This window comes from Rhinichthys klamathensis, unplaced genomic scaffold, assembly GCF_029890125.1.
Source record: "Rhinichthys klamathensis goyatoka isolate OS25496 unplaced genomic scaffold, OSU_Roscu_1.1 h1tg000176l_1, whole genome shotgun sequence".
NCBI lineage: Eukaryota > Metazoa > Chordata > Actinopteri > Cypriniformes > Leuciscidae > Rhinichthys > Rhinichthys klamathensis.
In genome coordinates this window covers 6878684-6904906 of record NW_026606705.1, presented here as the reverse complement: position 1 = coordinate 6904906, position 26223 = coordinate 6878684, and the positions used below count along the sequence as shown (strand labels likewise).

General features: G+C 40.2%; 1 protein-coding gene across 1 annotated transcript in view; it reads right to left on the bottom strand.

Moving 5' to 3' along the window:
- The window catches only part of ptprb (protein tyrosine phosphatase receptor type b), a 68023-nt gene that overhangs the window by 8565 nt on the left and 33235 nt on the right, over positions 1–26223 (bottom strand). The window contains exons 11-24 of the mRNA XM_056260342.1: positions 25877–26140; positions 25455–25724; positions 23394–23657; positions 19989–20237; positions 19256–19525; positions 18100–18378; positions 14968–15117; positions 14587–14848; positions 11806–11912; positions 11489–11594; positions 11327–11407; positions 11154–11235; positions 1690–1780; positions 979–1055 (exon numbers count right to left, since the gene is read on the bottom strand). Coding sequence (XP_056116317.1) covers positions 979–1055; positions 1690–1780; positions 11154–11235; positions 11327–11407; positions 11489–11594; positions 11806–11912; positions 14587–14848; positions 14968–15117; positions 18100–18378; positions 19256–19525; positions 19989–20237; positions 23394–23657; positions 25455–25724; positions 25877–26140 — 2552 coding nt within the window. The remainder of the gene's footprint in view (positions 1–978; positions 1056–1689; positions 1781–11153; positions 11236–11326; positions 11408–11488; positions 11595–11805; positions 11913–14586; positions 14849–14967; positions 15118–18099; positions 18379–19255; positions 19526–19988; positions 20238–23393; positions 23658–25454; positions 25725–25876; positions 26141–26223) is intronic.

Here is a 26223-nt window from a genome sequence, read left to right as displayed (position 1 = left end):
TAGAGCGCTTGCTGAAGGTCCAGAAGCTGACATTTGCTGCGTCCGAATTCAGTGGCTGCATCCTTCAAAGGCTGATTGCATCCCCGCGGCGTGACGAAGACTGTGCCTCGAAATGTACCCTTCGTTTCCCGCGAAATGAAGGATACAAACAGACAGATTCTTCAAGGCCTTGTCTACCCCAGAATTCATTGCGCGGCAGTGACGACAGGATTTTTTTTTAGAGAAATTGACGAATTACACTTTCAAAAAGTATTGATTCAACTTGCTCAAATATCTAATGATACAAATGTAAAAAAAAAAAATAAAAAATAAAAAAAAAAATAAAGATATGTCATCTGTCTCATTTATAGCCTAGATAATGTTGGAAACAGTTGTGTTGCTTAATATTAAAAGAAAAAAGAACAGCATTAATTCAAAATGCTGTGGTCTAACAAAATAAGTCTTTACTGTCACTTTTATCAGTTTATCAGAAAAATAATTACTGACTCCAAGAGTAGTGTATATTGTTACAAAAAATTATATTTAAAATAAATGCTGTTCTTTTTTTTTTAAATCCTGAAAAAAAGTATCACAGGTTATAAAAAAATATTAAGCTGCACAACTGTTTCCAACATCAATAATAACTTAGCATATTAGAATGATTTTTGAAGGATTATGTGACACTGAAGACTGGAGTAATGGCTGAAGAAAATTCAGCTTTGCATCACGTAAATAAATGATATTTTAAAGTATATTAAAATAGAAAATATACATATAATATTATATAAATAATATTTTGTCTGTATTTTTTATCAAATAAATGCAGCATTGGTGAACACCAGAGATTTCTTTCAAAAATATAAAAATAGTCAGTGCTATCAGTATAAAATCCACAACCTCCACGAACCTCCACCTTTAAATCCTAAACCACACAACTCATGATTCCACACAGTTTTTAGCCAATGAACTATCAAATGAAAAACATAATAGTCAACTCACAGGTATGTAGTTAGCATTGATGTAGTCTGAGCAGGGGTCGTCCTTCAAGCAAGACAGTCTTACACGCGTTGAGTCGTCTGCCAATGAATCATTAAAGTGGTTAATGGGAAGAGGGACTAAACTACCGGTAGTTCTTGTTTCATTTGAGCACACATAGTAAAGAACTACGAAATATACTCTAGGCTTGCCACACTATACGCTATAGCGGTTATACTCGTATGAAGGATGATACTGGTATTAAATAATAGAAAATTGTTGAAAGGTGCAAATACAGTATTTTGAATGAAACTCACTTAACAACAATAGTTGCTTTATAAATATAATAATGTATTTAATAGCCTTAAATAAAATGTTGTGACGTGTGTATACAATTAATTTTAATAAATTTAATTATTTATTAATACATTTAATAATTTTAATACATTTAATAATTTATCATTTATTTTTATAATTTTTTACATTTTCCTTTGAAATTTTAGCTACAATAAATACAAAATAAAATTAAAAATTTGGAATAAAGATGCTTTGCGTTATTGTGCTGGCAACCGCACAGCGAAAATGATCCCCATAGGACCACCTCGCGTCCAACCAGCGCAAATATATAATCGATTTGAACGCCTATACTATATCAGTGTGAAAATTGTGATATCATGGAAGTCTAATATACTCAGAATGTATTTTTATGACAATGTCATATATGTCTCTACTTACAGGGAAGTATATTGTTGTATCGATTTTTGCTTCGGTTCCCAAGTAGACGTGCAGCACTCTGAGTTTGGGTCCGTCCCACCTCCTTTAAGCCCTTTTTAACATTGGGTAAAGGTTGATGCAAAACACATCTAAATTATATGTACAGTCAACTCAAGAATTATTGGCTCCCTTGTTAAATATGATCAAAGGGGGCTTTGAAAATAAATCTAGGTAACGCTTTAGATTACAGCCCGGAAAGTACTGCGTAATTAAAGCAATTTTACAGGGTAACCTTCGGTAATTATAGTGTACCTATATTGTACTTACAATATAAGTATAAGAGAACAATATTTTAAGTTTGGGGAATAAAGGGGTAACAAACCAGGAGAATTAAAAAATTATTTATACTGTAAGTATTAAGGGTAACTTATTCTACTATTATGATATAACAATCTTACATTTGGGATCAATTTAGCAAGAACATATACTGCGTACCTTTTTGAAATAATGGTGAACCAGTACATACTGTATAGGCTTTATAAATGCATAGATGTACCCTGTAATTTTTAAAATGTAATCTTTTTAACAAAAGTGCACTGAAAACGAAAACTATTGCAACTTTTGCTTAAATATTGTGGAAAGATACTCTTGTTTCATGTAGCTTGTTACCCCCTTGTTCGATGTAGTTACAGGGTAAGTGTGACGTTGCGGGCTATAAATTAAAGTGGTGCTTTTTACCCCCTTGTTCCATGTAGTTACAGGGTAACAATAAAAAGGTATACACACAATCTTATATCACTGACTCGGAAACACTGTTGGGCAAGTTACTTTTAAAAAGTAATTAGTTACAGTTACTAGTTACTTCTTCCAAAAAGTAACTAAATTAGTTACTCAGTTACAAATTTTAAAAGTAACTAGTTACTTAAGAAAGTAACTATTGCATTACTTTCAAGTAAAATTACATTTTAAATGCTCAAATGTGACCCCACCTCTACCCCTCGGAACTTAAAATACATGTGCATGTTCAATTATTTATGATAAATCTGAATATTATAATGAAATGGACACTTAATAGGCACTTTTGCCCAGGGCATAATGTGCATTTCACGATTACATTCGTTCCTTTAATTTCTTGAAGGAAAAAGTAATGTCTATACTTGCCTTTAGAGAAGGCTATCTCGTTGACTGACTGGCTTGTGTTGTTCCTTGTGTGTCCTGTCCTGTCCGACTATGCGTTATGATGGGTCGTTCGCAATTCATGAGCGTTAGCCGTTAGTGATGATGGGTCGTTCGCGAATGAGCGTTAGTGATGATGGATCGACTCGTTCGCGAATGAGCTTTTGATGGGTCGTTCGCGATTCTCGAATGAGCCGACTCTAAGAGCCGGCTCTTTTAGGTGAACGTCGGGAGCTGGCTCGCATATCTGAAGAGCCGACTCTATTTTTACAAATTTAGCCTATAGAACTTAAATATTTATGTAATAAAAATTGAAATATTATAGTCAAAGTCATTTAAAGAGCCGCTTGTGAGCCAAAAGAGCCGGCTCTTTTCAGTGAGCTGAGTAAAAAGAGCCGAATGCCCATCACTACTATGCGTGCTTTCGAACTTTCGAACACCCGCCCAACTCTACCTCTGATTGGCTTACAATTACATTTTACTCTACCTCAGCCAATCGTCAGCATTTATGCGCTTGTCTCGTGCTCTGCCCACTAACCAAGGAAGAACAGTAAAAAAAGTATTTGCCTCTCGCTGAGAGATCTAGTTGGTCTGATGAAAAAAACCCAGCTTCATCAGTTATAGTAACGCGCCGCATTTTTTGGCAGTAACGGTAACGGCGTTATTAAGATGAGAAGAGTAATCAATTAGATTACTCGTTACTGGAAAAAGTAATGCCGTTAGTAACGGTGTTATTTATAACGCCGTTATTCCCATCACTGCTCGGAAACCTTTATTTATTATACAAGCACCACTTACCCTGTAACCACATCCCACACAGCAGGAGACTCCTAAGCGGATCCGCGTTCAAGTCGCCAAACCCGCGTAACTGTCACATTCGTTTTGGGGCCGCCCAGAGGATCAGCTCCGCCTCCGGGAGGCGCCGTAAATTCTACTGTCAAACAACGGATCCAGTGCGGACCCATGTCGGATCCTAGGACGCGGACGCGCCTTTACTGTAGCTGCTAACGGTTGAACTAACGTTACAGCACACCAGGAGCCGATCATCAGTCGAGCCTTTCTTTGCTGGGACACGGTTGCGCTGAACCCTCTTTTGAGTAAGTAAGTTATTTATATATATAAGTTATATATTGCGACATTGACTGTAAACATTGTTTTTTTTATCATCATGTAAATTATTGTAATGTCGTTGTTTGAAATTATTGACAACTTAAACATGTTCACTCGTGGATAATGATTTAGCGCTAGCTTCTAGCTAGCTGTGCATTACATAGTTTAACAACAAATCAAAACGCTAAGTGAACATTATTAGCTAACGTTACGTTTATCATGTTGGTTTTAAAACAGTATCGTTAATACAGCGTGTCGGAGCAGCGTCTCCTGCAGCGGGGAGTCACAGGCAGAGGGTCCCTGCAGCGTTCGCTAACGTTAGCTTCTTGTCTTGGGACTGATAGCAGTAAACACTAAATTCATCAAATTCATAAATAAATTTATTTTCCAATAAACTGTAACGTTAGCTGTCATATTTCACGGCAACGCTACCCACGTGAGTGCGGATTTCAACGCTGTTCGTCACTTTGCCTATAGGCAAATATATTATAATATATTATATACACTATAAATAAGATTCAGGGACAAGTAGTAGGCCTACTCGCCCTGTTTAATTTGGTTGCCATGACTTCGCGTGGGACGACGTCCTGTCAGTTGCTCGAGAGGGAGGGGATGACAGCTTATTTGACACATAAAAGTCAAGTCTTGTTCCGTATTGAACTGATACGGAACGCACTTTGTTCCGTATTTTTGAGAATCAATTCAGTGCAAATCCATGACAGACACATAGCTTCTAAAATATAAATGTCAGACAGACTATGAATGAACGAAGACCTGCTATAATGGAAAATTCGGGGACTTGGCGCCCCCTTGGCGGGCTCTGACGTGTAATGACGTAGAGTTGGCTCATTGGTCGCACGCAGCTCGCACGTCAGAGGCGCCCGCGCCATTGGATGTGCAGTTGCCCCAGCACAGCCAATAGCCGCCTTTCCACTGCACACGACATTCGCATACGATTGTCGCATTTCGCCTCCTAGTGTCACAGTCGAATGGAACTTTGAAATTAGTCGTGAAGCAACCGTTAAGTTACCCTCGGATATTCACAATGGTTAAATTAATGATTTTAATGAATGTGCTGTAATGCATGCATGAATATCCACACAAAACAAATGACCCTCAATACATCTAAAATAAAAACATTGTAGATTTTATAGAGCTAATCGATATAATTATTGATTTAATAATTATTATTATTTTTTTAAATCTGCCATAATTATTAATAACCGTCATTTGACAGAAATAGCGTTTACAGAATAAAAATGATGCACTTGTTTATACAAAAACAGGTAATTAGTCAAATGTACTGTCAGTTATTAAAATGGCATATTACATGTGCATCAGATACCTGTGTGTGTTTACAGGGGATTCACGAGAGATACCTGTCCTAACTGTATTACATGTGCATCAGACACCTGTGTGTGTTTACAGGGGATTCACGAGAGAGACGGACATTTTGCAGGCCATGCAGCAGTGAAGAAATGGACCAAAACAGTGGATCTCTTCCTCTATGATCTAGTTCTTGTTCCTTTGCACCTTGACTTGCACTGGGCTTTGGCTGTAAGTAATTTATGAATAGTAATGCCTTTGTAACAGATTGTTTCCATATTTATACTGTATGATTAAAAGTGTAAAAAAAATTATATTTACCTTTACACTATTTTTTTTTACCTTTGACCTCCATTGCTTATCACCAGGTAATTTATTTCCAGTGCTATGACTCCATGGTCAGAGACATGATGAGATCTGCCAGATATTGTTGTGAGTTATGTCCAATTACAACTTTGGTTTTAACCTCAAACGGCTTTGAAGGCATGTATGCATGTCTCGTGTGATTATTTAACAGGAAATACCTCATGGAGGAGAACAAAATCAAAAAAGCCTGCTGCTTTGAGGCTTCCAGATGGACCATCGGCCGAATAAGAACCAACGTATGCATGCCCTCATATAATAAGTTATACAAATATTCTTTAAACTGTGCCCATTTGTTTACCGTTATACTTACTTGGAATTTTGTTTCTAGGCAATTCCCAAACAGCCAAATGGAAATGACTGTGGTGCTTTTATCTGCAAATATGCAGACTTCCTTTCTCAAGGAAAGCCACTTACTTTCAGACCGGTACATGACCAAGCTACAATATTTATATTTCTCAGAAACCTGATTCTTAACACTTGTTTGACTTTATGGTAACACTTTAGAATACTGTTTCTTACTTACTGCATAACTAATAAGGAATTAGGTGATTCTTTATTAACACTTAAGTCACTACTGTTAACTACTAAGGAAGATGTGTTAACTAATCAGTATGTAATATAATTTTATGATTGTGTTAATATCTGTCTGTTTGATTACAGGTGCTGTGAGAAAAAACTCGGTGACGCGGTCAGCCACAGATGCGGAGATGCACAGGTCACCAAGCATGCTATCAGGTGGTTCAACCTGGCTACAGATCGGGCAACAAGGAGACGTGTCCCGCCTCCATCCACACAAACTGAGTAATAGGAGTAATAGGAGAAATGATTAAACATTAAACCATCTTTTTATTGAACTTCTTGTTGTTCACCAGTTATTCATTTTCTGATATTTTAGCTGTACATAGTGCAGCATTTCATTGAAGTTGTAGCCTAATAGATAAAATATGTTATGTTTACACCGACCTAGGCCTATAAAGCACTAAATTAGGTTTTGACCACAAAATGAATGTAGATTAGCCTGGCCCACATAGGCTACTTAACAAACCAGAATAGGCTATAACCTATAACTTTCCATAAATGTAAATGTCAGTTTTATATTTCCATTGAGTAGTGATTACTTTTGTACAGTAAATTGATGTCTTGTATCGAAACTTTTATGTTAGGCCTATTTACAATATTGTTAGGTTAAAAATACAAGGCGATGCAGATTTAAGCTTAGGTCTATATTGCTGTAGTTACTAGCCTAGGCTAGCCCTATAGTTTTTGGTTTTATCCTATAGTTTAGTTTATCCTATTTTATCCTACAGCAAGAACAGAAGGGATTTTAAAAATGAGATAAACGGGTCCAAAACGGACCCGGGCCAGATGAGCCAGAATTTTATGAGTCCGTTGCGGGTCCGCGGCGGATGTATGTATTAATTTGCGGGTCCCAAACGGACCCGCCGCAGAGGTAAGGTTTTAATGGCGGATGCAGCGCGGAGCCACGGCGGGTCCGCGATCCGCCTTCGTTGCGGATCCGTCACTGCGAGCAAGTGGACGCCGATACGGGTCCGTTTCGCGGGTCCGTTCCGGAAGCCGCGATACCTCCGCGGTAGATCCGCCGCGGAGTCCTTTTGCTGTGTGGGATGAAACCAGATATATTTCCCAGTATTTAAAAAAAATTGCAATAGTCTTAGCTTTTCTTGCCTTGAAACATGTTAGCCCAACTTAAACATCTGCACTTTTACTATCATAAAATAAATAAATAAAAGTATAAATGCATAGATATGTACCCTGTAATTTAAAAAAAGCCTATACAGTATGTATTGGTAAACAAATAATTACAAAAAGGTAAGCAATGTGTATGTTCTCGCTAAATTGCTCCCAAATGTAAGATTGTTGTATCATAATAGTAGAATAAGTTACCCTTAGTTCTATAATACTTACAGTATAAATATTTTTTTAATTCTCCTGGTTGTTACCCCTTTATTCCCCAAACTTTACATATTGTTCCCCTTTACATACTTTCCGGGCTGTAATCTAAAGCGTTACCTAAATCTACATTGTGTATCCTTTTTCACAAAATTCTAACCTATCATTGAAGTAAAAGAATTCAAAGTGGGGGGAAATCTCATTATGAAACAAATGTTTTTCTCTAGTTCACGTTGGCCACAATTATTGGGACCCAATTATTGCAACGTCCTTTCCCCAAGATAACCGCTCTGAGTCTTCCTCTATAATGCCTGATGAGTTTGGAGAACACCTGACAAGAGATCAGAGACCATTCCTCCATAGAAAATTTCTCCAGATCCTTTAGATTCCCAGCTCCATGTTGGTGGGTCTTCTCTTCAGTTCACCCCACTCATTTTCTATAGGATTCAGGTCAGGGGACCGGGATGTTCATGGCAGAAGCGTCTTTTTGTACTCAGTGACACATTTTTGTGTTGATTTTGGTGTTTGTTGTGGATCTGATGGAAGATCCAACCCACGGCCCATTATAAGATTTCTAGCAGAAGTGGTCAGGTTTTGATTTTTTATCTGTTGGCATTTGCTAGAATCCATGATATGATCTTATCAGACATGTGTCACAGTCATCGTCTGCACCATTCTGTCTTCGTCATCTTCACTACACTTCCCAGCATCCTCTTGTCTCCACACCTGAATTCACTCCCTCAATCATCCACCTGTTCATCGTCATCAACATCTGTGTCACCTGTCCTCACCTCGTTAGTGGTCGTTTGTATCTGTATTTAGTTCTCTCTCTTCAGTCTGTCTTTGTCGGTTCTTGTAAATGTTACCTTGTGTTGTGAGTGTTACACTTCTGCCTGCCTACCTGCCTGTATCAGTTTGTGTTAGTTGATTATAGTAAAAGTTTGAATTGGAGCCTTTGCCTCAGCCTGTCTTCATTCCACACCAACAGCGTGACAGAAGAACCGACCACCCTAAAATGGACGATAGGGTAAGAATGGTCGTCCTGGCCGAGGAGAGCTAAAATCTCCCAGCCTATACCCATGGACGTTCGTTTGAGGGAACCCGTCTGGCCAGATTTCGTGGGATCCGTGGAGGCCGCAGTAGTGGCGGTGGTCGAGAGGAGTCCCGACACCACTCTCCACTCTGGCTCCTCTTCGATCCAGGGCTGGTTCCACTCAGCTCAAAGCCCTCTTCACAGCTGGTTCCGCCCAGCTCAAAGCCCATTTCACCACTGGTTCCGCCCAGTTCGAAGCCCTCTTCACCGCTGGTTCCGCTCAGCTCAAAGCCCATTTCACCGCTGGTTCCGCCCAGCTCGAAGACCTCTTCACCGCTGGTTCCGCCCAGCTCGAAGCCCTCTTCACCGCTGGTCCTGCCCAGCTCAAAGCCTTCTTCACTGCTGGTCCCATCCAGCACAGAGCCCGTCGCCTGCCCGCCAGAGCCTGAGCCCGTCGCCTGCCCGCCTGAGCCCGTCGCCTGCCCGTTAGAGACTGAGCACACCGTACGTGAGTACATCCAAGAGGACACTGCGCTGATTGTAATGTCTACGGCGATCCTGTATGTGTGGGCTACACGAACATCAGCTACAGCCCATGAACTCAGCCCCGAGTTTCCCAAACCACTGGTTCCGTCCAGCCCAGCCGAGCCCTCACCGCTGGTTCCGTCCAGCCCAGCCGAGCCTGCACCGCTGGTTCCGTCCAGCCCAGCCGAGCCTGCACCGCTGGTTCCGTCCAGCCCAGCCGGGCCTGCACCGCTGGTTCCGTCCAGCCACGTCCAGCCAGAGCTTCACGTCAGCCACGTCCAGCCAGAGCTTCACGTCACGCCTGCCGAGCCAGAGCTTCAAGTCATCCCTACAGAGCCTTCTCCGCTCGTCCCGTCCAGTCCTCCCGAGCCTTCTCCGCTGGTCCCGTCCAGTCCTTCCACGCCTGTCCTGGAGCATGTCCCTGAGCCTGGCAATCCCCCGAAGAAAATTTTGGGGGGGGGGGGGGGGGGGGGGGGGGGGGGGGGGGATATAGGCCACCTGAAGGTGCGTCTCCGCCATGGCCGCCCAAAGGGGATTCTCTGCCATGGCCGCTCGAAGGGGTCTCTCCGCCATGGCCACCCGAAGGGGTCTCTCCGCCATGGCCACCCGAAGGGTCCTCACCACCATGGCCACCCGAAGGGTCCTCACCACCATGGCCACCCGAAGGGTCCTCACCACCATGGCCACCCGAAGGGTCACCACCGCCCTGGACGCCCGAGGGTCCGACAGCTCCGCCCTGGACGCTCGAGGGTCCGACAGCTCCACCCTGGCCACGCCCACGTCCTGCTCTGCCACGGCCACGTCCTGCTCCGCCCTGGCCACGGCCACGTTCGGCTCCGCCCTGAAGGCTTCCCGCTCCTGTGATCAGGCTTCAAAATTTAGCCCCACAACATTAAAGCTCCAGCGGTATATTTAACCATACTTTTTTTGGAACCTTCCCGACAAACGTGGTGATGTAAGGGTTGTTTGATACATTTTTTTAGGCTTTCTCACCCCAAGACTCAACTAATCTCCAGCTGAGATCCTTGGAGAGTCTTTGGCCACTCAAAGTATGCATTAGGACGATATAGACACAAGTCCTCTTCCAGGCAGATTTAGTTGATTGGATTATTGCCCTGACGTTGGAAATGGGATTTTCAATGCTTTAGCTATTTTCTTACAGCGAAGCTCAATAATCTTTTGCTGCACATCAGAACTATATTCTTTGGTTTTCCTCATTGTGATGGATGATTAAGGAAATTTGGCCTTTGTGTTTCCTCATATTTATACTCCTGTGGAACAGGAAGTCATGGCTGGACAATAAAAAAAAAAAACATGTGATAAAATATGAATGGGAATATACTTCAAGTTCAGAGATATCCTACTCATAATAATTTCTAGGGGTGCCAATATTTGTGGCCGACATGCATTGGAGAAAAATATTTATTTCATAATGTGAGTTTCCCCCCACTTTCAATTGTTTTACTCAATTTTGTGGATTTTTGGAATGAAAGATAAAAAGGATAAACAATGCAGATTTATTTGGACAGCCGCCTTTGCTCATATTTAACAAGGGTGCCAATAATTTCAGCTTATTTGCTAATAAATAATTTAGATTAAAGTAGAACGATGACTTGACTGGGCTTTCAAGTCAAGTCACATTGATTTATATAGCGCTTTTTACAATACAGATTGTTTCAAAGCAGCTTTACAGAGATAACAGGAAAATAATGCAACAAAGTTTGTTTCCAGAAGAAAATAGCGTCACAGTCCAGCTTAAGTAAGTTCAGTGATGGTTCATTTTTTATGTAAAAAGTTATTAATTTGGTTCATTTATATATATAGCCGCTCTAGAGAAAACCGTGATGTCATTGTCCAGCTCAGTTCAGTTCTCATATAATGGTGTCAATGCAGTCAGATCAATATTATTGTTGAATATTAAATGAAATGTTAATTGTAATGTCCCCAACTAAGCAAGCCAAAAGCCAAGTCTGCTATTGTTCCATTACTGCTTTGATAGACTTTAATATTTAGTGTTTGATTATATGCAGTGCATTACCTCAAACTCTTCAGATAGAAGGTAACTGGAATCAGCTTGCAGTTTAGCAAGATGGGACTCAAAGTGGGCTGCTTGGACTGGGCTAGTACATAATATAGACAATTCATAATCAATAACATTAATGCTTATAATAATAAATCATTAATATAAACAGAAATTAAGTATTTTGGTACCTCCTTATGCCTGAGCACATCTGTGAGGTAGGCAAGGCCTTCCACATGCACATTTTCATCACTGGACTTTCCTGCACAGCTCTTATAACACACAGACACAAATACTCATCAGCACAGTAAGAAACAAGATGGGTTAAAACAAGTGTGTGTGTGTGTACTCACATTTTGTGAGCCCTCTTTCTGTAAATCAGTAAGGCAGTCACAGCGAGCACCATAGCGACTAGAAATGTAGCAGCCGTGATTCCTCCTGTGAGGCCATTTCGTGGCGCTGAGTGACAAAAACATAAATGATAAAAATGTCACTATTTAATTAAAAAACAAAAAATAATTTGGAGTTGTGACACAATGGTAGTGCACATGGGAACCTGGTATGTGTCTGGCCTGTCTCATGTTCTTTTCTCTGCAACCCTCAACTCAACTGTGCTGTCGATTCTAAACACTAAAAAGCACATATATAAATAAAGATAACAGTGTCTTACCTGATAGAGTTAATAGTGGGAGGGAGAGGTAAGTGTCGGTGTAAAGGGGATGTGAAAATTCTCTGTTTTCTTCATCAAACAGTTGAGTGAAGGCACGAACACTTAATCTGAGACAGTAAAGTGTGAATACATTTAGAATTACATGATTTTAAACCTGTCTGAATTGAAACTTAAACAATTATAGAGAATTAGAATTCTGTCATCATTAACCCACCCTCATATTATTCAAAACCTGTGACTTTCTTTCTTCTGTGGAACATTAAAGGAGATGTTAAGCAGAATGTTCAGGCTGCTCTTAAGGTGCAGTCACATTTACTGCTGCAACTTGCTTAGCCAAACGCAGTCATTTGAATAGAAATCCACGGGTTCGGGTGTAACGCTGAGTGCTCTCAGAGATGAGTGAAGGCAGGATCCAAGTGCAGGTGAACTTTATTTAAATATTAACAATAACAACCAATATAAACCTAACAAGAAAAAAACAGGTAGCAGAACTGAGAACCAACAAAGGACAATACCAGACAATGAACACAGGAAACACAAGACCTGTGTCCGAAACTGCTCTATGATATAGTGCCCTATATCAGGTGTTGGCCATTTTGTAGTAATGTCAGATTAAGCAAACAACTTCATTCCCTACATTCGTTCACTCGTTTATACCCACAATGCACTCTGCATTGATGTACACTCGCTGAAGCACTATTTCCCAAAATCCAATGTGAAGAGGACTGAGAGCGGGAGCGAGTGAGTTTGAAGGAGAGATGCAGTTTGCAACGTTCTTTCTGCTTTAACGTTTATTTCACGCTGGTTCTAGTTTTTTAAAAAAATGTATGAATCCTTACTTGATTATAACATTAAAATATAGAGAGACAATAATAGATGCATTTAAAAAAAATAATTAAATTATATTAATAAGGTAAAAATTGTTATATTATTTATTTTTATTAAAATATATTATTTAGGCATTAACTCAATTTAATGTGTTTTACTAACAGCCAAGTGTTTTGCTAATTTGTGGCATTGTTGTTAACTCACAAAGAAGAGATGATAATTTAGTGGATGATCTTCGTTAATCACATGCACACGCATGTAATAATAACCTGGTCACCTGAGGACTCTCTGCAACCAAAAATAATAAATACTTAAAATGATGTACACTTGATACTTAGTTACTTAGGCCCATCGCTCTTCCTGGAGCATAGGCCATCGACAAACATCGTACACTTGATAATGTGTGTTTAATCTTGTTTGCAATTGTTTTTAAGACTATTTAATGATTATGAAAAACAAATTTAGCATGACAAACCAAATTAATATTTATTGTACTAATATATACAATCGATGAAACTACATAGCTGGCAGGAATGTATAATTATAATATAAAACATTATGATTGTTATTAATAATAATTTATTAATATTAATTTCTAAATTAAGTTACATGTAAGATAAAAACAAATCGCTTCAGTGCAGGCTCGGCAAAATTGCGAATCGAGGGTGCATATCGACCACAAAAGGGGCGCTCGCAAGCACCTTTTAAAGCAGCACTTAGTAGGAATTCCGTTTTTGTCAAACAGCGACCCCTAGAGTCGATGTGGAGTACTTGTACTGTCGTGAATAGCACTCACGCAGAGATGGCTCGCACTCACGGCCGGATCCCCTCCCCCTGTACACCTGTTCAGTAGGATGGACGCTGTAACGAGTGGAAATAAGGTATGGCCCCTTTAAGAGCTGCGCGCGCGCCCTGTTTAACTGTCGGCAGTCTGTATTGTATGTGCGCCTCGAACACCACATGTATACGGCGCCGGGTTATTTCTGTTTGATGCTCATTTTATCAGAATTTTATCAGATCTGTTTTTTGCCGTAAAGCAATTCGTTACCTCACGAGACCTGATATCACACGATACTTTCTAACACTGAGGCCGGCGGCCCGCCGGCCCAAAGTTGCAAGGGTGGTTTTGCGGCTCACAGGCACCAGGGGGGTGCGAGACGACCACCATTCAACACGAAATCAGTAATATAAACATTACAATGACTCCAAAGCTGTTCGGTTAAGGTAAAAAAGTTACTTAGTTCACCTTTAAAACCTAAATGACAAATGGGACACCATTGTAAGTCCACAAGACCGAAAGTGCATGAAGTGTGCCATTTGGGACAGGGCCATATAGTGCACTCAAATGCCATACACTACATAGGGATTAGTGAATGACTGAGCAATTTCAGACACAGCTGAGACAGGCGCTGAGGCGCTTGCGTACACAACCACGCAAAATCATGTACTAGCGACTTATGCTAGGGGCTGAGATCTTTAGCGTCCTTGTTAGTGTGCCCGCCTCCCATGCTGGAGACACCAGTAGGACTGGAGGGGTTACACATGCACTGAATGTGAATATAATTGACATAAAATGTCAATTATATAACATTTAAATCACTTTTTGATCATTTTTAGAATTTTACCGGACCCATCACCATTCACTTTAACTCTACCAAAAAGTGCACCATGAACATTTTGCTAAACATCTTTTCTGGTGTTCCAAAGAAGAAGAAAAGTATGATGGTGAGTAAATTATGACAGTTCAGAAGTGATATTCACCAAAAAAAAAAAAAACTAATTAGCAATTTAGATGCTAAATGAAAAACTTGTTACGCTACATTGTACACATTTTTAAAGCAAAGATAAAATTCTTTGTACTAAAACACATTGAAGATGAGATTAATAAACACTTTACTGTTTACAACCTTAAATGTAAGACAACAAATAGTACATAAAACAATTCAGCAGTACCGATATGATGTTCTGGGCTTGAGCGGTCCGTCACAAAGATGCGTTCCATGCTGGATAGATTCTGGATCCCATTTGCAAGCTCCCCCCAAACGTTTCATCCCTGCTCCGAGGTTTATCTCAAAAACACGGATCTTGCTGTCAGATCCCTCTGCACACAGGCTGTGAAAGTAGCCTGTCTGGTATGTCTTGATGGAGTGGTTTTGTCTGTAGTCCAGATAAGATGGCAGAGGATGTCTCTGCTCCGGCATGACATTATCAACACCTGTAAATGAAATTTAAATGAGACTGGATTTGGTTTCTTACATTTAGACATAATCATGGATCATTAATGAATTACATAAATTCAAATTCAGGGAAAATTGACGTTAAAATGACTGGTACCATTTGACTCTGTGACGATTACTGAGAAGAAACGAATGGCCCCATTAGCATCACTGAACCAGCTGCAGTTGAAATTAAACAAGATGGTGAAATGGGTGATGACCGCGGACCGCTCACTGACCCGTACTGTCACCGGTGGGATGGGGGGCCCTGAAAAATAAATATTTCAGTTTTTTTCAATTGCTTACACACTAAAATGAAAACTTTCCCACTATTAGCAAAACCTTACACTCAAGGAGCAAAACACCAGCCTAGATTTGCACAATTGTAAGCACGTTGTCAGCTTCACCCTTTTTGCAAAACATTACACACAGTAATTTGTAAAACTCTACACACATTTTCACACCTTAGACACAGTTAAGGATTGTGAGGTTACTTCCTTGTCATTACAAAGCCGCGGTTTGCCATTGACCACACTAATGAATGAATTGGATATGCACATCCACCAGGTGTGGAAGCACACATGTGCTAATTTGAAAACGCAGCACTCAGGTGTGCTATAAAAGGCAGCAGGTTCACCTGTCTTCAACAAAAATGGAAGGAGCTAGAAGAAGAAGAAGAGTGAGAATAAGAGGGGGAGCTCAAAGAGGAGATGAAGGAGGTAGAGGAAGAGGTGAAGGAGGTAGAGGAGAAGGCGGTAGAGGAAGAGGTGAAGGAGGTAGAGGAGGAGGCCCAGGTAGAGGAAGAGGAGAAGAAGGAGATAGAGGAAGAGCCCTAGGTAGAGGAAGAGGTAGAGAAGGACTTGAAGAGTTGGTAGAACCTAAACAAAGAAGACGAGGACCAAATTTGACTCAAGAAATCCGTGCAACACTTATTGACCATGTTATCAACAATGGACTGACACTGATGGAAGCTGGACCAAGAGATCAACCAAATCTCTGGTTGATACTGTACCTGAATAGTTACAGTATTCTTGTTGCTTTTACAGTAGTTTTTCTTCAGAGTCAAACTGTATGTACTTCATGCAGTAATTTTTATTTGTCTACAGATATTTTTTTTTCATTGATTTCTTTGTTGGTTGATTACTGTAACTGATTATGGTAAGAAATACTGTAAATAAATACTTGAAATATGAGTCTGCAGAAATCAGGCAAGTTTATAGTAGGCCTATTTGTGTACATTCTCCCTATATCTCAAACTAATCATGAAGAATGTTGTGGGTTTGTCACTATTCTTTTTTTTCATCTAAATTATCCCTTACATAACAATGTCTGGCCAAAAATCTAGCACATGCAATTTCCTAAAAATTGTTTTTTTACAAATGTGTTTTTTATTTATCACTGCCGTGTGAAACGGGCTGCAATAGTGTCTGATCATTGAGGACTGTGTTGGTTAAATGAAAACTAATAGCATTTTCACAAATATGTGTATATCTTTTGACTGAAGTGTGTATGTTTTGACAGAAGTGTGTCATTTTGCAAACAATTTAGGAATTATGCAAATTGAGTGTGGTGTTTGGATAATTGTGATTATATTTTGAAAAAAAGAACCCGGTTTTCAAAATTGCGTGTAAACAATTGAAAAAAACTGTAAACTGCTGAGATTCTGTTGTAGCGTTTTGGCAACTTGGGTACATCTGAGTTATACTTTAGAAGTATAGATAAAGATTTGAATGTGGTAAGAAGTATCTTATATTGAATGGGGTAGTGAACAGTTAGCCAGTGTAGTCTAAATTTGTAATATGGGAAGATTACTTGGTACATGAAATGAGGATAGAGAATGCTTCTTTTTTCTAACTTTGCACTTATCAATCTAGAAGACCAAAAAAGCAGACATCTTTACACAATCCTATCACAAGTGGGGAAAAGAAGGAGTTCAGGAGGTAATAGGAGAGAAGAGACTCAAAATAGGACTTACAGGTTTAAATAGTACACTGCATCCAAAACATTTATGTGAAGAATGTGGAGGAAGTGAAACAGTAGAACATGCTATTTTGGATTGAAGTAAATATACTGATGAAATAAATAAATTAATAGATGGCATTAGGATGATAGGAGATCACACTATATCATTACAATATTTGTTAAATCTTAAGAGAGAACGCAACTTAGAAATATTAGAATATCTGAAAAATACGAATTTAAAAGAATATAATGGAATACATATGGATAACATTAGATAAGAACAGGATAGGAATATAAAGAAAGGATATAAAATTAACAACACATATTTTATAATATATCGTCTTCCATCTCCATGGTCCGCAAGAATTTGAGGGGCCTGGGGGGTGGTAGGGGAGTCATGGTCGAAAAGTATCGGTGGGGGTGGTGATGGCGCAGTGGATAAGACACATGCCTTTGGTGTGAGAGACCCGGGTTCAAGTCCACTGTGAGACACCAATGTGTCCCTGAGCAAGACACTTAACCCCTAGTTGCTCCAGAGGCGTGCGACCTCTGACATATATAGCAATTGTAAGTCGCTTTGGATAAAAGCTTCAGCTAAATGTCTATAATTAAAATTATTTACAGTCTAAATGTCCGAACACTGCAATAATAAGTCATTAATGATAATTAAAAGCAGCTTTATTTCAAAAACAACTTGTTTAACAAGTTTAACAACTCCTTTCTTAGTTATAAATTTGATTCTTGGATTAAAAATTTATTTTGAGTATCTCCTTCGCTGTGCGCTTCATTACAGCTGCCAACTGTGACTTTCAGTAACTTTCAGTTAAAACTGCTCAAACATGCATTTTAGTCTGGGACAAGGCTTAAACCTTGTGTGTGAAACTAGGGGATTACTCAAAATGTCAAACGTATTTGATATCCTTTTGACTGGACAGAATCATAGTCTTAAAGTAAAAAATCAAAGTCTGTGAAATCTGTCAACTCTGACTGCCCAAAACCTGCAAACTGGCTCTGACCTCTGGCAACTAGCATTGACTCATCTAGACTGCAAATCAGGGTAGAAATCTGTGCAAAAGCATAGTGTATTCCAGCCTTAACTCGCAATTCTTTCATTAAAATCTGTGTTCTAGAAAAAGCTGTTTTATTTTACACTAAGTGGGCTGCCATGTTGAGATCACATTATACAGTAACATAATTTGATACAATATAATTTGCAAAGTGAAAAGTCATTCATGAGAGTTGGTGATTTCAAGTAGAATGAGCAAGATTGTGTTCTACTGTCACTTACTGTCGATCATAGTGATAAGGCTGTTTGTTGTGGTTGAACTCTGCTTATCTCCAGACATCACTGTGATGTAAAGGGTGTAGTTTCTGAAGGGTTCCAGCCTGTCAAAATGCTGTAAAAGAACGTCGTGTCCCAGTGTGTAAGTGTACACCGGTGTCCTGGAGCCCTGTTTGCGGCATTCCACAACATAAGAGTCATAATCGGACTGTGGAGGTATCCAGGAACAGGAGACAGAGGTGGAGCTTAATGGGAAACAGTGGAAGCTCGGAGTTGAATGTGGAGCTGTAGAGAAAAAGAAATCTTTTATAAATCTCTTGACTTATCTAAAGCTATTTACAAAGTTTAATATTTGAGTTTGTTAGCAAATATTCACAGATTCACTCTCCAAAACCTTCACCCTCTCAGCTACTCCACCCGAACTGCTGAGACCATAAGAAGTATCTGAAGACACACCTCTTCTGCAAGCACTTAACCACAAATGGCTTTTTAACTAAATGATTTAGTTCCTCTTTTAGTTCCTCTACATGCTAAATGTAAACTTCTTTGCAGGTCATGTTTGTGTATCTAAATCCTCAATACACAATCCAGAACTCACCCACACTATTCTGTTCAAATTTTATACCCTTTTTTTTATATCAACACTCGAACCTTCTGAGCTCTTTGACCCTTATACTAGGGCTGGAAGTCGATCCCGGAAAGAACAGATTATTTTTCAGTGCCTAGTAATAAACTGTGTTCATTACGTTTATTTACCAAACGACTACACATTTCAGAACAGCTGGGATGGGATTGGTTCATCCTAGTGACTCGACACTTTGGATTCTGTTTACCAAAAAGACTCATTAAGATTTATTCTCGGCTTCATTCGGTTACTCTTGTTGGGTACATCAATACAGTCTTTTTTTAAGTATCATGAGTGTATCCTATTATTACTTTTTTTCTTAAGAATCATGACAATAAATTTAAAGAATTGACTCAAGGAATTGATTCTGAAAACCTATGATCAAAATCAGAGCTGATTCCAAAAAATTCTGAAATCAAAGAGCCAAATGCAAAACAAAACCCACAGTTTTCCTTCATCAGGTAATCACATGCTTAACTTTAAAGTGTTTTTTATTTGTTTAAATACTGTATGATATTAAACTGGAAAAACACTCACGGGTTCTGACAGTGTGGTAAACAGGACTGCTGTAGGTCACAGGACTGTCTGTCATCCCACTGACAGTCCGAAGGCTGATATTATAGAGCCGGCCTGGATGAAGTCCTTCCAGGATACGCTGAGTGGAATGATTACCAGAAACCTGAAGTGTGTCCTGAGGAAACCATGTCACTTCAAAATCATCATAGTCTCCTGTATATGGGACATGCCACTTTATCTCCACTGAGCTGGTAGAGCTGCTGACGGACATTGATGATGGTGGTGCAGGAACTGTTTTGATATAATAGGAGTAATTTAGCTTTCATAACTGTTGTGCATTACTCGTGCTTTGGTTTTAGCAAAATTTCCAAGCTGCTTTATTTGATGAAAGCTAAGTGTTGCTGAGCTCCAAAAAGGTCACAAATCAGTATAAGCATGATTATGTGATAGAAGTGTCATTAAAGTTTAATTAATATGACTTGGTCACTATATTTCAAGTCTTTAAGGGAGCATCAGATCCAAGTTTAAGTTATTATTCACAAAAAAAGGAGAGGTGCAGTGGAGAAGAGAAGAGGATTTTCAGTACAGAAGAAATGGTTGCATACTGTTTTATATCAAGTAATATTTAAAACAATCTAAAGCGCCATTATCACTTATCTAATGCAATAGCCAATTTCAGCCCATCACTATTGCATTAGATAAGTGATAATGTGAAACGTCAATTTGGGGCTTTCTGACTTGCAGCAGCACTGACCTGTGCGCCCTACTGCAGTCGTAGTGTTGGTCAGATTTTCACTCCAGGTCTGAATCTTAGCAGGATAAAGTCGACCAGCCACTAGTCTGTGGAAGACCACCTGAGTGCTCTCTGGACCCAAATGCTGCTCAAAGCCATCTACAGAGACTGAATATCCGGTAAGTGCTCCAGGGCCACGTGTCCAGCTCAGAAGAAGACTGTCCATTTGACCCTGATTCTCAACATGCAGGTCTATGACTGAGGCAGGAGCTGGGGAAACAAACAAACAAATAAGCTTTGTCAAACATTTAAACAAAGGCCATTTCCATTTTTGTAAATTGGTAGATTAAAAACATTTTTTTATTATTTTTTATTTCATTTTAGTTTTAGTTTAGTTTAGTTTAGATTTTAGTTTGTTTGTAATTGAAAAATAATAAGTTCCCTTTCGAGTGTAACTTGAAGCCGTGATGTTGACACTATAGGAATGCTTGTTTAAACGCACCAAATGAATGGACGTCACGACACAGCGTAGTGCGTCACCAAGTCCATAAATAGATGCCCAAAATGCTGCCATCATGTCAGGGTCGAGATTTAGGATGTGTGTGACTCCCTGTCCTCAATATATTACACATGAAAACTCTCACCCAATGTGTGTGATGTATATGCGAGAGGAGCATGCTAGGTCAGCCCTCTGTCAGCATTGCGAGAGATTCAATGTTCGCAAGGTCTGATCCCGCTTGGCCCTCTTCTTGATTTTGAGATGGATATTTCCCTATCTATGGCTCTTTCTGCTGACTCAGAGGACCCGTTCTTGATCTTGAAGTTCGCTCTGCAAATTCTTTGGACCACAAAGAGGCCTGTTTGTCGACACTGTAAATATGGTCGTTGCTAGGTATCAGGAGGCAAAATGTTAATTTGTGGGGTTCAGGAAGATAATCCCTCACCGGGTCCATGAGCCAGCAGTCTCCTGCAGCTGTGCTCGAGCAGGGCCTAGCTTCAGGAAAGATAAAAGATTGGAGCAAAAGGAGAGAGTGGCTGACCGGAGGTAATTCTTCTCCACTAGAGCAGCCAAAAATAGCAGTCATGACTCCTTTGGGCCCCGGTCCATGAGAGCATCCCCTCCATGAGGAGGTGTTTGAATACTTTCACATCGAGATCTTGCAAGAACACAGGAAGTTTTTCTCAGATTTGCTTTCAGGGGCAAAGATTATCAATTTCACAAGTTCCTTTGCCCATATAATCTTTCAGCTAACAAGTTTAAGCGTATTGGCTTGCTGTCTGCAGTGAAGGGGTTCGAGGAAGCAGTTTCAACTTGAGCTTAGATATATCCCCCAGTAGGACTACTAATGCTTGGATGATGAGTATGGTAGCAAGATGCCTAAATTATGTTGGTGGAGTTGGGGAGGTGGAGGGATGCCAAAAACAGCTGATGCCAGAGCAAGGTGAGAAGCTGCTTATATGCTCCAGCAGTTAATTGAAAGATTAGATGGGTTCACTCATCTCGAAATTACGTTGTGAACTTCACGAGTTCCTTTGCCCATTTAATCTTTAAACTAATAAGGTTAAGCGTATTTGGCTTGCTGTCCACAGTGGAGGGGCTCGAGGAAGCAGCTTCAACTCGAGCTTAGATATACCCCCCAAAAAGTGCAAATTAGATGTAGGACAGCAAGCTGGAAAAGACACGGTCAAAACTGGTGGCAGTAGTTCCAATTGAAGATTCAGTTTTAGTACGGTAGAACCCCCTCAAAAGGAGTAAGGAGAATAAGCGACGAAGATATGTGGGAAGGGACAACAGTAGCTGGACTCTGGCGGAAGCTTGAATTGGGCACTGTTGTCGCTGTGACTTGGCTCCTGGGGAGCTGTAGGAGAATTTCAGGTGCTTTACTCTTGGACATTTCTTGCTGTTGCATTTATCAACTTGGAGTAATGAGCAAGAGACACTACTGCGGCAGTGACACTCAGGAGTTGCTCCTACCTGAGCTGAAGGTGGACCACATCTCCCAGTTATGTCCACATGTGGAGGCGAGAGCAGGCACTGCACTGCAGTGACACTCCGGAGGTGCTCCTGCGGGAGCTACTTTTAGAAAGCATTACCTAGTGATGTGTTCACGATAAATAGCTGAGAATAGACACTGCATGTTGCATGTCATTTCCAGGAAACGCCAGGGGAGCTATGGTGATTATAGTATTTGTTTATTTATTTTAATGTTTGACACGTCTTGCTGCTGTGCTTATCGAGTTGGAGTCGTAAACAGGAGTCCATTCTGCAATAGTGACGCTCAGGAGATGCTTCTGTCTGAGCTGAAAATGGACTATATCTGCGGTTTAATGTCCACCATGTGGAGTCGTAAACGGGAACTGCAGCAGCAGTGTTGGTCAGGAGTTGCTCCCCTGGGAGCTGTATTTGGAAAAGCATGGCCAAGTGAAGACACAGGCAAACTTACTACTTCAAATTGATCAAGGTATTGCTTACCATTTAGTATGCGAGTCAGATGTTAATACAAAAGCCTATCTGGTGGATTAAGTTCGGTGGGGATTCTTTGCACTAATTTGAACCAATGTTTGGAGCCCGTGTGGACGCTTCAATAGCAGTAGCTCGCTGAAATTGGCTGAACAATTGAACTCCTGAACAGTGTATGCGGCAACGACAAGGTGACTTCTCAGGCGAAACCGTGTGGGAAGTACGGTGCCGCTGAAAGTGTTGCAGAATACACTGATGTAGTAATTAGAGTCACCTGCTTGGAGGCATAGCGGGAGATGCAGAGGGGAAACTCGTTGCTTTACTGGCCAATGAGAAAGCCTCGATGAGGCGAATGAGAGCCGTGTCAAGGTTGACGATGACGATTGATTTCTTCGTATTTAAGGACTTAATCTACATGAATTGTTCAGTTTCCACGTGGCAGAATTAATATCTTCGGTTGGTAAGTTTCAGACAATTAAATCTGTTGACGCATATTTCTGGTGTCTATTTATGGACTTGGTTACGCACTATGTTGTTTCATGACGTCCATACATTTGGCCAATCAGATTGGCACGTTTAGACACGTACTTCACCGGTTCCTGCAGTGGCATTCCCATAAGCATCAATGTCATGACGCAGCGTCTTGTTCTCCTCTCAGGGAACAGGGTTACATGTGTAACCGAGACATTTTTATACATATGTTAGCACACATTTACAGTTTAAGTTTTTTTTTATTCTTTTGCATTATAACTACTGACTGAAGTGCTAAACTTGTGCTATATTGAAGGTAAAAAAAAGTCCCTAAAAAATCAAATCCATGGGGCAAGTATTGATTCTTAATAAAGTTTCTGACACCTATGAAGAGTGACAGAGTGTTTTTTGGGGAGAGCAGGGAAATGCTGTGAAGCATTTTAACTAAGAAACATTCATAGTTCATTAATATTGAGAAGAGCTTCAGTATTCACCTGTACGTGCCCATATAGATGACTGACTGCTCAGCTTCCCACTCCTGCTGAGGATCGTCATCGTATACAGCATTCCTGGCAACAGGTGTGTGAAGGACCAGTTCAGAGCATCTTTTCCCAGTTTCATGTGAGACTGTAGGGTCTTGTCCTGATTGTACAGATCAAGATCATACCCGTCCACTCGGCCCTCTGCAGCAGCCCAGCAGAATGAAAGCTCGCTGCTTGTGTTGGAACATATGTGTAGTCCGGTCACTGCTGCTGGACCTGAGGAGATTTGGAGAACAGGTTTTGTAAACTGTCTTGTCATCATTGATCGGTAAAGACTTGGAATCACTTTTTTCTGTTAGTTTGTATTTATATATATGTGTGTATTTGTATATTATTATCAATTATGCATGCTCGTTTTTCATTTTGTTACATTTAGATTACCTTTGCTGTCATGTAACACTCTCAATCTTTAAAAACACATAATGCATTTCAATACACTTCAGTTTATATAAGTGTTTCTAGGATTTAAAAATGATTGAATTTTACTGTTTTTTTTTTAGGTATTTACACAAATTAAAAAATAATTTTAATATCGGCATTTATCGTTAATAAAAATAAATGTCTGCTTATCAGTATATGGGACAGATTTACTAAACAGGGCAAATTAGCGTGAGAACGCAAAACCAAAAAAGCGCAGCTGTGGGAGTGGAAAGTTCTGTGCGTAATCTGCTGACAACATGCAAATTAAAGAACACAGAGGCAGCTGGATCATTTCCAAAATGACCAACACAAACTACCAACAGCAGCGCAAATTACGACTGGTTTAAGACATGCTTTTTTAAGGCGTTAAATAATGGTGCAAATACAAGCAAGTTGACTAGCGCAAACCTTAGTAAATCACCTTGCGTGGCTCATTTAAGTACTCTCCTCCCACATATTTTGCGTCTGAGGCCATGTCCACACGGACACGGGTATTTTTATAACCGGAGTTTTTCCTACAGCGTTTTAAAAAAAAATCCCGTCCACACATGCTCGGTCTCCGTCTACATGAAAACGCAAAATCACGCTGTCAAACGCGGTCAAGAGCATGCCGCGCCAGCAGGCGGCGATATAAACCCTAACCGTAAAGCCACGTTGGCCAATCAGAGGCACAAATCTGACGTCAAACACAGCTGATAACGGCGCACACTCTGACGTCGCAAGGCAAAAACACCGGTTTCACTGTCTACACGACAACACTGTAACCGGCGTTTCTGAAAATCCTCACCCTGCCAGGGGTTTTCAAAAATGTTCGGTTTCAGTGCGTTTTCGTGTGGACGAACGGCCGAACCGCGTAAAAAAAAGTCACGGTTATAAAAATACCCGTGTCCGTGTGGACAGGGCCTAAAAGGGAAACTTCGACAGATGCATTTATGCAATAAGGCCAGCCGCAAAAATAACTATGTCCACGCCTTTTTAGAGCTATTTTTCCACTGAGTCTCTTTAGTAAATCCTGACATTATTTTTTTTAACGCCAAAAGATCTGGCACAAGCTGTTAGTAAATCTGGCCCAAATAATTTTAATATCAGTGCTTCAAATGCTAGGGTTTGGTTTTATCTGTGGAATTAACTTGGTGCAAGTTATTACATTTTCACATTGCAAAGACATAGCATCTTACAGTGCAACAAAAAAGTATTATGGATAAAAACCATGTGCAGTGATAAAATATGCACAATAGGACCAGGTTTTAAATAGCTTATGTACTGTTTTCACAAGCAAGTGGTACATTTTCTAAACTTAGTACTAATATCACAACATCAAAAATGCACTTTTTAAAAAAATATTGCAGCATGTTTTCAATTATGTTAGTACAATACACTAAATCACAAAGCATCCTTTTTACTACAGATAATAAGTGTTTAATCTATTCAACCTTTTAATTTGCAGTAGCTACCTTTCATAATACTATTTAACTTTTCATTTGCATACTTACTAAGAGTGAAAATATTACTACTACTTGTGAAAAAACTACTAAAGCGAACAAAAATTAAGTACATTTTGATTTTATAATCTGCACACAAAAGGTGCCTTACGTGTTTGTCCCTTAGTGGTGACGTCCTTGCTTTTGGCAGTGCCACTGATTGTCTGAACGTGTGCTTTGTACCACCTTCCTGGCGTTAAATTCTTAAACAGGTAGCTGTTGTTAGCGTTGGGCACAGAGGCATTGCCAATCACTCTGTCACTGTCATCTAGTAACTGGAGACTGTATCCATCATAAATACCCACAGCTGCCGTCCAGCTCACCAACAGACTGTGTGTGCTGAGTTCATTATCTGCCCGCAGGCCGGTGACTGCGGAGGGGTCTGAAACACACGCACACACACATTAAGACTGTAGTTTCTGGTTTCAAGCACTTGACAATATCATTTAATGAATCAAATTCATGAAGTGTTGTCTTTCCACTAGAAGTTCTTGTCCTGACATGTAAACCACCATTAATATGTGTGTTTCTCACCGGTTCTGCCACTAGTTGTGCTGTTGTTTGTCTGAGTTCCACTGACCGACTGCACAGTGACTGAATAAAGTTGACCAGGTTCTAGGTTGTGAAATTCTGTCTGTGTGATGTATTTAGGGACTTGTTTGGTGCCCTTGACATGTGTCTCCTGAAACAGAGACACTGAGTAGAAGTCCATGTCTCCATCACCAGAAGACCAAGAGGCTCTGAGACTTCGGTCTACGGTGCCAGCGCTCAGACGGACACTTTGAACCTGACTGGGCACTGGGTGGTACGATGGGAAAAAAACAATGCAGCTGTTACACAAAGGATATACAACTGTGGTGATGATGATAATGATGTATCTT